At 38.3% G+C, this 12,921-nt stretch overlaps 2 protein-coding genes across 2 annotated transcripts; both read left to right on the top strand.

The window, feature by feature from the left end:
* Nucleotides 1–8,087: 8,087 nt before the first annotated feature.
* LOC121729479 lies at nucleotides 8,088–9,750 on the top strand. Its single transcript, XM_042118002.1, has 2 exons — nucleotides 8,088–9,534; nucleotides 9,744–9,750. The coding sequence occupies exons 1-2, from the start codon at nucleotides 8,126–8,128 to the stop codon at nucleotides 9,748–9,750; spliced, it is 1,416 nt and encodes a 471-aa protein (XP_041973936.1). The 5' UTR covers nucleotides 8,088–8,125.
* LOC121729843 lies at nucleotides 9,400–11,176 on the top strand. Its single transcript, XM_042118488.1, has 2 exons — nucleotides 9,400–10,664; nucleotides 10,968–11,176. The coding sequence occupies exons 1-2, from the start codon at nucleotides 9,953–9,955 to the stop codon at nucleotides 11,144–11,146; spliced, it is 891 nt and encodes a 296-aa protein (XP_041974422.1). The 5' UTR covers nucleotides 9,400–9,952; the 3' UTR covers nucleotides 11,147–11,176.
* The last annotated feature ends 1,745 nt before the right edge of the window (nucleotides 11,177–12,921 follow it).

Raw genomic sequence — 12,921 nt, forward strand, 5'->3', positions numbered from 1 at the left:
AAATTACTCCTGCGTAACTGGCCTGGTTTCATTGAACCCAGAGTGCTCTTGTGTATTGCGCACACACTTGGGCACTATGATATTATTCCTGCGTAACTAGCCTGGTTTTGTTGAAACCGGCCACCGCCCCGAAATCGGCGTGGGAGTTTTTTTATTTATTATAATTACTAGCATTGGACATTGGGCATAATTATTCAAATACTCGTTAGTCTAATTAAATTATTAATCTAATTGCAAACTAAACTAATTAGAATACATTTTATACATATTATTATTAATCAACTTACGGGTAATTTCAGATGCACAATTACTTCATCAATCTGATTAATTTGTAATCTGATTAAAATTACTAATTACTTTTTGCCCAACTCTGCACGTGATAAACTAATTATTCTACATTAACTAAATTTAATCAAAATCGGTTCAGCAGCTTAAACGCAAATAAATAAAATTTCCATGATAAAAAATATTATCCTATGTCCTTATTCAAAGGCTTACGTAAGATCTACAATCTACATGTACTCAATATCGATATCTTATGCCAAATTCATTGTTATTGACTGCGCAGGAGCCGTACATTTTCCAGGACGAAAAGTATCTAATGTCATTTTAATTGATTCAAAGTATCCGCATAGAAAATTTTATCAAAATTGGTTCAGCGGTTTAAGCGCACATCATTTTAGAAACATAGTACATAAATGCTGTATACAAAACCTCACTAAGAGGAATAAGCATTAACCATTTTAGGACTCTAGAATATGCTACAGTGGGTTTTCAAAAAAATGGATTTCACTGTCGTAAACCTTATGTTATAAAGAACAAAACTGCATTATTAACTCAAAACCCGATTTTATGTGGGATGAAACACCAATGCTTAACAGCAGCCAATTCGCCTAACATTCCTGCATCGCACTATCGAAGTTTTCTAAGCGCGTCGGTATAATTATATACGACAGCTGAAATGTATCACGTGGGCTCCGGCCTGACCGAGCATAACACCTCGCTCGGTCGGAAGATCTTCCTTTGTGGTGGCCACCCATATTCCCACATTGGTGACCCTCGACAGAACACGCCTCCTTCATCATCATCACTCCCCGACCCTCCGCACCGCGCCAGCCAGCATCGCCTCATCGGGTACATCGTCCACTAGCCGCAATGTACCGCGGTCTGGGCGACTCCGCATCGGCATCATCGGGCTTTCTCACTACACCGACCGGTCAGCAAGCAGAGCACATCTCTCCTGGTCAGCACGTAGCATCGGCCCCGCACGGCAGGTATCCGACTCACTGGATCCCGTGCAGCAGCTTACAGTTCCGACTCACTGGGACTCACTGCAACAGTTCCGACTCACTGGAACTCACTGGCACTGGCGACTCAAGCGACAAGACTTCAAGATTCGACCTCCGGTCTTCGGGGGGGAGTGATGTGGCGGTACTCACAATTCGCCTAACATTCTTGCATCGCGTTATCGAAGTTTTCTGAGCGCGTCGGTATATATACGACAGCTGAGATGTATCACGTGGGCTCCGGCCTGACCGAGCATAACACCTCGCTCGGTCGGAAGATCTTCCTTTGGCCTCCACACATTATTCCCACAAATTAAAATCACTACAATCGTACACGAGTTTATACAAATTGCAAATACTAATATAAAGACGGTTGTAAAATACCATACATAAATATTTATATCTTGAGGGTAGATAATAAAAAGTTCGCCAGTAAAAACTTAATATCAAAGTAAAACGATATCTTCGTCTGAGTAGAAAAACAAAATAACTTAATATAATACTTTAATAATACGAGTAGATATAAAACATGTGACGAACGCCTGGTGGTCTAGTGATTTAGTGCGTATCTCTTGACTCGGAGGTCATGGGTTCGATTCCCATTAGAAACGTACGTTCGTTGTTATGCAGGCACCTGATTGTCTGACAAGTAGATCCTGATTTTTCGCCAGTCGTGTCAGTCTTCCGTCCTACTGGGTTATGAGAGTAAAAGGAAAAGAGATTCTTATTGTGTGTGTGTGTGTGCGTACAAAACTTGAGAACTATAAAATTACTATTACGTCGCTAGCCTGGTTTCAATAAAACCGGCCACCGTCACTGAAACCGGAGTGGGGAGTAATATTATAATTTATATGCACCAATTTTACTAAAATGCATTCACAAAATTTTTGTACGCTTTAAAAATGCGTAGTCTAAAACTTTAAAATTAAATACCATTATTAAGCTGAAACAAAGTGAAAAAGTGACTTGTTCGGTCATCAAACTTTTTATATTTTTCATAATTATTTAAAAATTTAAAACAATTTTTAATTAGCCACATGAATTTAAAAGTTGCCGGCTAACGAGACAGGCCTTTATCTAAAATGGGTATTAATTTCAAACTTTTAACCGTTTTTCTTTTTACTTTGTGCTGTTAAACAACTTTTATAGTTATTATTATGCTGAGAAACAGCTTTATAAAAAGTATGGACCGAAAAAATTACAAAAAAGGATTTAAAAATATCTTCTTAACGCAATAAAGCTTATAATGAATCTATTTATTATATAAAAATGGATTTTCAATTGTGTTAGTAACGCTATAACTCGATAACTAAAATATTGTACTTAATGATAATGTACTTAAGAGGATTCCACACCGCCATTTTTTCCATACAAACGTTGTCCCCTGTTTCCTCCCTGGATAATGCTAGTAGAGTTATAATTTTTTTCCTGAATATCTACGGCCACTAATACAATGTCCCTATGTTTTCTTTTTTTTCATAATTTAATTATTAAATAAGATATGAACGTTCAAAAACCCAAAAAAATGGCCAGATTTTCCACTGTGTTCAAACGTCCAGAAAACAGATTTGGATAGATTATACAAAAAAAGCAAAACATAGGAACACAGCTCAAGCCTTTTTTTAATCTTTAATGAAAAAAGTACTTAAATCGGTTAAGTTTTGGAGAAGGAATCAGGGGACAACGAATCGTTGATTTTCTGGATTTTCTGCAGTTGTCTCTATCGCGTTCTGCGGTATAGGCTTGAGGTAAGGGAGACAGCTATAGATATTACACGTACTTTTTTTTCATTTCTCTAGCCGCTGTGGTATCCTCTTAATTTTTATTATTATTTTAATACACTCCGGACAAACCTTCGTGGTTTATGGAGAGTATATTTTATAACTGGTATGATTTATGAAAATAAACGAATAAATAAATAAATAAAAATAAAATAAACTGCTAGACCGATTTGGCTAATTTTAGTCTTAAAATAAAATGATCGTGGAAGTCCAGCGAAGGCTTATTTAGTAACACGAAGTTCACCGGGACATCTTTTTTTTTTTTTTATGAAATAAGGGGGCAAACGAGCAAACGGGTCACCTGATGGAAAGCAACTTCCGTCGCCCATGGACACTCGCAGCATCAGAAGAGCTGCAAGTGCGTTGCCGGCCTTTTAAGAGGGAACAGGGTAATAGGGGAAGGTAAGGATGGGAAGGGAAGGGAATAGGCTAGGGTAGGGAAGGGAATAGGGTAGGGGATTGGGCCTCCGGTAAACTCACTCACTCGGCGAAACACAGCGCAAACACTGTTTCACGCCGGTTTTCTGTGAGAACGTGGTATTTCTCCGGTCGAGCCGGCCCATTCGTGCCGAAGCATGGCTCTCCCACGTAGATCTAGTGTTATATTATATTTTATTGCATTTTGCAAATTTCAATTATAGTAGTTAAATAATTAATCAATTAAATGAATCGATTTAACAACGATTTGTTTTATTTTAAATCTAAACGTTTATAGACTTCATAGAAAACAAAGGTAGCCTCCGGGTGCGAGGTCTACTTTCCCTCCGTCTTACAAATTTCGGTCAGTTCCCGTTTCAGGACTCCTGACGAGTATTTTTTTTTACCTATACCAAAAATGTTAAAAAAAAATGAAATTCCTGCGAAAAATACAAAAACTTTGAGTTATACAGAATGTTCCTAGCTCTACGTTTTCAATGCTGAGTTACTGATGTATGATAATTGATAAGGTAAGATGAAAATTTCACGTGGGAGAGCCATGATTCGGCACGAATGAGCCGGCCCGATCGAAGAAATACCACGTTCTCACATAAAACCGGCGTGAAACAGCGCTTGCGTTGTGTTTCGCCGAGTGAATGAGTTTACCGGAGGCCCAATCCCCTACCCTATTCTCTTCCCTACCCTCCCCCATTCCCTTCCCTTCCCTACCCTCCCCTATTACCCGATTCCCTCTTAAAAGGCCGGCAACGCACCTGCAGCTCTTCTGATGCTGCAAGTGTCCATAGGCGACGGAAGTAGCTTTCCATCAGATGACCTGTTTGCTCGTTTGTTATTTCAATAAAAAAAATCTTTGGAAGTTTTTCTTTTATTCGTACGTGTTCGTTCTGTTGTATTTTTTCTATATTATTATTTCTATATATATTATTTTCAGTTCAACAACCTCGAGCTAGTAATGTGTTTTATTCTCCTGGTATTTTATTTTTATTTTAGTTTATAATAATTTTCGTTCGTTTCCTTGAAACCTTACCAACTGTTTTCTATATAAATAAAATATTTAAACTAAATTCAAGTCAAAAATAAATTCCAAAGTTACTTCCACGTATCGAATTACATATTCCATTGTGAAACGAAATTAAATATTTTAATGCATAAGGCTTTATGCACAAAAGTTGTGCGACATTTTAAAACAAAGATGGCCGCCAAGTTCGGAGTTCTGTGACAGCTCGAGCGAGCGTATCTCTGTGCCGGAATGCAAATAGAAATATAAAATGGTTTTTAGTATAAAGATATCTAAATGTTCTAAATTCCCTGTAAGATACATGGCTTATTTTAATCTTATTACCCATATATTTTTCTGCTGGGGGAAAAACCGTGTGATATGCTGCATTCATCTGGGTGCAATAAGTATTATGTGTCACTTCCGCACTCTCAATATTAATAACTTAACTACAACTTTATGCAGATTTTGATATAGGCCCCATACATATTATCAGCCAAACTTTTTATTAAATAGAAGTTTAATCGCCATTAAATATCTCTGAGTGCAGCCATATATTAAGTTGATCCAAAACTGGGTCATATTATAATATTATTATTATGTTACAGTACACAGCGAAACGAGACGACACAAGGAGCAACATGGGGATAAACTGCTTTCTAATCGGCACTTCTCCTTGCTCTCTCAGAAGTTCATCGTGATTCATTCGCGATCAAATTGGCTGCCCTAATAACACAATGCCATCCACAACATTTTACAACACTAACCTAATTTCTGTGTTGACAGAATTACTGAAACAAACAGATACACAAATCAAACACGAAAAAGCCAGCAGACCAATGGGAATGGATTGTGTTTTTTGCTATTTAAATAGACACAGTGACATCACTGGGAAGTGGGAGATCTGCCAAATTTGGTCGCTCAAAAATGCAATCCACTAAATGGTCGATCAATATGAGCGTAATTGGATCCGAGTTTTGAAATAAGGCTATGGACTTAAAACAACGTTTTTGATATTTTAAAATGTAGTATATTACTTGTAATAGCACTAGAAAGTAATAACGTCTGAGTCGACTAAAGGCGGTGATAATAATGGCGGGCCAATGGCGGGCTGTCAAGTGCAAAACGAAAAATGACAGATAGAATAAAATATATGAGTCAATTATTGATATCCTCACTAAATTAATTAAACATATTAAAATAATAAAATAAATAAACATAAATTAAATTGATTGACTTTTGTACATACATTCAACACCGAATTACAGCTAGTATGTGAGCGTGTAAGTATGTGTATGAGAGCGTGCGTGCGTAGCGTGCTTGCGTGCGTAGCATGCGAGCGTAGCGTGCGTGCTTGTGTGGCGTCATGGCCTGCGTGCTTGAGATCGTGTCTGCATGCGTGACGTGTGCCGTTATGGTTTGTGTGTGCATGCGTACAAAACGCGCTTGCTTGCGTGCATGTATGCATTCTTGCGTATATCGTGTGCGTTTATAAGTGTCTGCATGGGTGCTTGCTATTTTTGCTATTTTCTTTGTTCACTTCTATCATAATTTATTTCGCACAAAACATTTCACTCTTTAATTTCAGCATTGTTCGTAGAATATTTTAATGCAATTAACTGATTTATAACCGGACGATTTTATCTGTTAATGCCCCGTAATGTACAAAGCCGATTATGTCGAACAAATTACAATAACATTGTTAATTCAGATCATAATGGTTCCGCGTCTAAAACCGGTTTTAATATGATAATTGTGTTTGTTACTCAATATTTGCCGTCGATTTTGCCCGAAACATTGCGTATGAAAACGTTATTATGTACAAATCGTACAATTTGAAGTAAAAGAAAAGTTTTTCTTTGATTTTTAAATGGCATATTGCAAAAATAATTTCCAACGGATGAAACATCTCTAGATCGTGTTAAATTTCATCAAAATCTTTGATGCTGCTCCTGAGACATCGATTTTATTGTATAAAAATATAAAATGATGAGTTTTGCCATAAAATGATTTTCCCTGTTTTCCTGCTTTTCTCCTGAAGTTTTTTCTAAATATTTTTTCTATAGACCTCACGGAGCTCAAGACCTTTCCAACGAATGCAAAACCGTGGAAATCGGTTCGCGCGTTCTGGAGTTATAGCGTCAGAAGGAAAACCCGACTTATTTTTATATATTAGATGTCGCGTTTGAAGTAAGTATGAGATTATTGATTAATGATAATGTACAACATTATAATGAACCCTGGATACAAGCTTCGAACTAAGGGTGCGTTCAGACGTGCGCGTGTTGTGCTGTAGCGTTTGGGAAAAAACACGTGCGGCACGCACTAAATCCGTGCTGAATCCGCGCGCCTGTCTTCTCAAATTAAAGTCTAAATCAGTTCAGCTGTAGCGTAAAAATGAACTGCTAAATTTACTTTCCAGATGAAAGAAATTGTATTGTTAGCGGCAACACCAGAAGCTGATTCACCTAGCCACCCCCCTACCTCTCAGAGTGTATAAAAACTGCCTCGCCACGTGACTCGTTCTCTTTTTCCCTTGAGAATTCGTGCGAGATAGACGTGCCATTGCTTGTGTCCGTTATTTTGTAATTAATTATTAGTTTTGTTATTTTCTTTTGTTTAATTTTGTAATTAATTAGTTTGTTAGCAATTTAGTGATTTAGTTTTGTTATTTAATTTTTATTTAAAGTGTTAAATTAGATTTATAGAATTGGTGTTGATTTTTTTTATATTAATTAAGGTTTCCCTACCTAAAATCAGGCGTGGGATAAAGAAAACACTCCCACAATTATTATTTTCCAACAAGGTTGCTAATTTAGAATAGTCATGGGTAGATCGAATCGTTCACGGTCAAAAACACGGGGGAAGCGCGTTGCACGCTCGCGTAGTAGAATCTCGCACGGCAGGCTGTCTCGTAGCACGTCTCGGGGACGCACAAAGGAGCGGCGGCGATCTCGCCGTGACCGTTCGGGCTCGGAACGATGGAGCCGTGATCGCTCGCGTGAACAGCACGAGCGGTGTCGTCGTCGGCGTTCACGATCGAGGTGTTCTGGCCGGGAGCGTTCGAGTCCAGGTCGATCATACTTGGAACCGAGGGACGAGACGCTGCATCGAGACTACGCACAATCGCTCGAGGCGATAGCCTCGCGGTTGAGTGCATTGGAAGGTAAATCGGGGTGGTCGAATACGCCCGGCGCTGCTAACGGAGACTCCATGGGCTGCTCTACGGAAAGAATTGTGGACGCAATTCAATCATTAAGGTCGGTACATACACAAAACTATTACGTCTCTAACTTTGATCCCGATGTAAACGATATAGATCAGTGGTTTTCCGAGGTGGATAGGGCACAGCTTGTAAATAAGTGGTCAGATAATGAGTGCCTGTCGCGGGTAGGTAACTGTTTAAAGGGGAACGCGAAACAATGGCTTAGTGAGTGGGTTACCAACGATCGTTCGTGGAGTACCTTTAAAAATGATTTTAGATCGTTATGTGTAAAAAAGATAGATGTGGCTAATATTCTTTTCGAAGTTATGAATACGGATTCAGAAAAATATTCCACTTATGCGGAGTACGTAGATCGTTATTACGATTACGAATTGTTAAGGGGTTGTCCGAGGAACTTATGATCGCAATCGTAATTCGTGGCATTAGAGACCCACATATCAAGGCGTGTGCCACTAATGCGAAACTCACTATCGACAATATGGTCGACTTTTTGTCGACGTTTACTAAGCCTACTTCTAAATCTTTACCTATGTCTTCATTTTCTCAACAATCTCGACACAAGTCGACTTTTAAACGTATATTGAAGTGTTTTATTTGCGGCGACACTCAACACAAACAGGTTAATTGTCCAAAGAAACCTAAACAAAAAACTAACTCTCAAATACTCGCATTACCTAGTTCGAGTGATAATAGTTCTAAGTCCAATTTGTCGTGCGCTTATTGCAAGAAGGGTGGGCACGATATTACTTCGTGTTTTGCTAAACAACGTTCGGATGCACAACGTAATAAAAACAAAGTTAATTTTTGTTCTACCCCCGACTTTAGTAAAAATAATGACGTTATGGTTGGTATCATTCAGGGGATTCCGGTTGATATACTTATTGACAGTGGTGCATTAGATGTGTCATTAATATCCTCGGATGTTGTAAATCATTTTTCGTGTTGTAAGAAACCTATTAACAGTCAGTTAAAGGGTATTAGTGACACAACTATTTTTGTTGAATTTTACGTGACACTGACAATCGAGTTCCCGGAAATAACTTTGGAAGTTGATTTGCTAATTGTGCCTAGAGAGTGTATGAATGCGCCTATAATTATCGGTACAGATGTACTGAATAGAGACGGGGTCACGTACGTCCGTACACGAAGTTTGCAACGTTTGACTCGCGGGCTTTCAGTTAATCGTGTGTGCAATGTTCAAGCGAATATCGAGTGTAATGAAATTAAAACAACATTAGTGGGCGATGATTTGAAAGTTTTATTGTCTATTCTTGATAAATTTTCTAAGTTTATGATTTCGGGTACCGCCATGACTACCGTTACCACCGGTAAAATGCAAATTCGCTTGAATAATGACACTCCGATATACTATCGACCTTACAAAATGTCTTTTAACGAAAAACTAAAGGTGCGGGATATCATTAAAGACCTTCTGTCCAAAAATATTATTCGTGAGTCGGAGTCGCCTTATTCTAGCCCGGTCTTGTTAGTCAAAAAGAAGGATGGCTCAGATAGGATGTGCGTGGATTTTCGTGCACTAAATAAGATAACCGTAAAAGATCGATACCCACTTCCTTTAATAGATGACCACCTTGACAGACTAGGGAAAGCGAAATTGTTCACAACTTTGGATATGGCTACCGGCTTCCACCAAATCATGTTTGTTGCAACTGTAAACAACATAACCAAACCACGCAATTGGGCACAAATCGCACAATCGGGTGATGAGGAAACGCAACAATTGTTGCGATCCCTAGACGAGGGACAGTTGGACGCCTCGAGATACGTCAAAAAGGGTGATCTTTTGTACTATCGCTATACACCTACGGGCGAAGAGGGGCGCCTCCTCTGTTTTATTCCTAAGGGGTATCGACTTAGTCTGCTTCGTATTTTTCACGACGAACATGCCCATATTGATGTCGAAAAGACTGCCGATCTCATATTACGATATTTTTGGTTTCCTGGTCTAAGGACCTTTATTTCCAAATATGTTAAGCATTGTTTAACCTGCATAGCTCATAAACGTGTGCCACGATCCTCATTACAGCCAATTACTTCATGGGCCAAGCCTAATATTCCATTTGACACTCTACACCTTGACGTTTTGGGACCGTTACCAGAATCACAAGGTTTTAAGCACATATTAGTTGCAGTTGATTCTTTTTCCAAATTTTGTCACTTAATTCCTATTCACCGACAAGATTTAACTGAGCTGAAGCGAGCCATGCAATTAATTATTTCCTTGTTCGGTACTCCCAACACTTTAATTTGTGATAGAGGTAGAATGTTTGAGGCTTCGAGTTTTTTATCTTTTCTTAATGAGTTAGGATGCCGAGTGCATCACATCACTCCTGAGATGCATCAAGCTAATGGCCAGGCCGAACGCTATATCCGCACGATTCTCAATATGCTTCGTATCGAGTCAAATCAAAAGAAAAGTGAATGGGCTGAGGAGTTGTGGCGACTGCAATTAATTTTAAATATCACAAAACAAAAGACAACGCAGTATTCTCCCTTAAACTTGTTGATCGGGTCCGAAAATGCATTACCGGTAGTCCGCTCGTTAATACGCGATGTGGCTTTAGAAAATTCTACTGACAATCGTGAGTCATTACGCGAATTACGAAGACAGAGGACGACCGAACGGTTGACACGAAATCAAGCCGAACAAGATCGACGGGTGAACGAAGATCGTGAGCCTCCCCGCATCTATAAATTGAATGATCTCGTATTTGTGATCAAGTACTCCCAGTCACAGGGCAAGTTGGATCCAGGAATGCGTGGACCTTACCGAATTACCCGAGTGCTCGATCATGGGCGCTACGAGCTGAAGCTGGTCAGCGGAGCATACGGCAAGGTTACTTATGCGGCCGCGCAGTACCTGGTGCCCTGGAGAGGAGAGTGGACCCCGGAGACCTGCGCAGCATTCTTTGAGGGTGAGTTTACAAGTCTGTTTGGTACGCTTAATAGTGGAGCCTATGCCAGAACAGCCGTCGGAGGTACGCTTAATAGTGGAGCCTATGCCTTGACGTGAAGTCCGAGCAATATGATTATTGACGGCAGTTCTGACGGGTATGCTTAATAGTGGAGCCTATGCCTGAAAGCTAGCTAGCTAAATAATGTAGTTGACTATATAATGCGCACTTCGGTACCATTTTTGCTTGTTACTCATTTATAAAAATCGGACTAGTTTTTGATGTTGTTACAACTGTATTAGAGCTATTTTTATGTAATTCCAGGAGAGGAGAATGATGACGTCTCAGCAGATGCCGTAACTGCTCAGTCCGATCCTACTCAAGAACAACCCGGTCCATCATCGAAGCCTGACGAGGACGTCAGACTGTCAGGAGAGGCCGTGTTAGCGGCAACACCAGAAGCTGATTCACCTAGCCACCCCCCTACCTCTCAGAGTGTATAAAAACTGCCTCGCCACGTGACTCGTTCTCTTTTTCCCTTGAGAATTCGTGCGAGATAGACGTGCCATTGCTTGTGTCTGTTATTTTGTAATTAATTATTAGTTTTGTTATTTTCTTTTGTTTAATTTTGTAATTAATTAGTTTGTTAGCAATTTAGTGATTTAGTTTTGTTATTTAATTTTTATTTAAAGTGTTAAATTAGATTTATAGAATTGGTGTTGATTTTTTTTATATTAATTAAGGTTTCCCTACCTAAAAGTATACTATTTTGAAACTGGATTTTAACTGTGAGAATAAACTCAGTTTATAAGATTAACCTCGTTTCACACACTAATATGACTGCAAACGTGTCCTTTGTGATACAAACTGCTGACGAAAGCCCCAAAAACTAGTGTTAATGCGAAGTCGGATATGAAATTATAGCACAAAAGGAATAATCCGTTCTGTCCGCACAGAGTGAAGCCCGTGCTAACCAAAACTTAATCATCGTTTAGTCGTAGCACTCGTAACTGATGTTATTATCTCAATTAAATTATAAGTGTGGAGTGAGGGACAAAGATTAGAAAACTCGGGATATATTTTCACATAGTAAATTATTTTTCTGCCTCAAGATATTTAATATACTTAATTAAATAGATATAATATCTAGATATTACAAAATATGATAAGCGACTATTTGCCTCGCTTGATTTTTCTATAGTAATGGTTTTAGTAAAAGTTAATAATAGTTTTAGAATTTGTCTCAGTTTTGTATTAGTTAAGTTTGCGCACCTACACATTTTTTTTATTTTATTCCAATTTTCAATCGTATCTAAGTACAAAAGTTTGACTGGTAGAGATTGCTTAGTAGATAGTAATATGTTCGCCTTTTGTACATCAATTAGTACTATTAGTAATATTTATTATTGTATCTTTCATAATATTATGTACTGTATTTTAGTGTGCAATGAAGAGTTATATTATAATTATTAATTAATTAATATAGGAACATCGTGAAAGGATCCATAGGTTATTACATTTTCACATAAAATACTTAAGAGGTTCTAAATATTGTTTTCATTTTTATATAAAATGCCTGGATATTTATGTTTAACAGTAAATATTAGGGTTAATCAAAGTTTGAACTCCATTTAAATGTTGGTAAACACCAGCCTTACAGTCCACTATTATAATTTATGTTGCCCCAAATAATTCCTCTTGATGGAGGTCCACTACGTTATTATTATTCCCTTGCAATAGTAATCAAATATTATAATATTATTATACAGCTACGATAATAATTAACACGGTAAACAAGATTGATCATATTATGAGGACGAGGACGACTTCCGAACACGTCGCGCCCCACGTCGCAGACAATACGTGTTTAGTGTTTTAGTATGTATGCTAGTCTATAAGGTATTTATAATATGGGCCAAGTTGTCTGAATTAAATAAATAAATTAAAATTAAAATTAAATTATTGTCTCGTCTTCTGTTCGTCAAAATTCTTGGCTATGCCCGGTGACGGACAGACCGCCAAGACACCGAGACTATACGATCGTTTTACCGTTGTGATACGGAAAATAAGAATGACAAGAAAATTACAGCTGTATTATGCTCAATTTTTTTCAATGATGGCCAGAACCAACAGGTACGGGCTGCTTACAATATGACACACACAGCGATGCTTCAAACTGTGAATGTTAAAATAATCATTTTTAATAAGTACTTTTAAGCACCGTTAAGTGTTTCGGTTGCACTTGGCCCTAAGAAACCAACGCACTTTGGTGTCATTA

This window comes from Aricia agestis, chromosome 8 (assembly GCF_905147365.1).
Source record: "Aricia agestis chromosome 8, ilAriAges1.1, whole genome shotgun sequence".
Classification (NCBI taxonomy): Eukaryota; Metazoa; Arthropoda; class Insecta; order Lepidoptera; family Lycaenidae; genus Aricia; species Aricia agestis.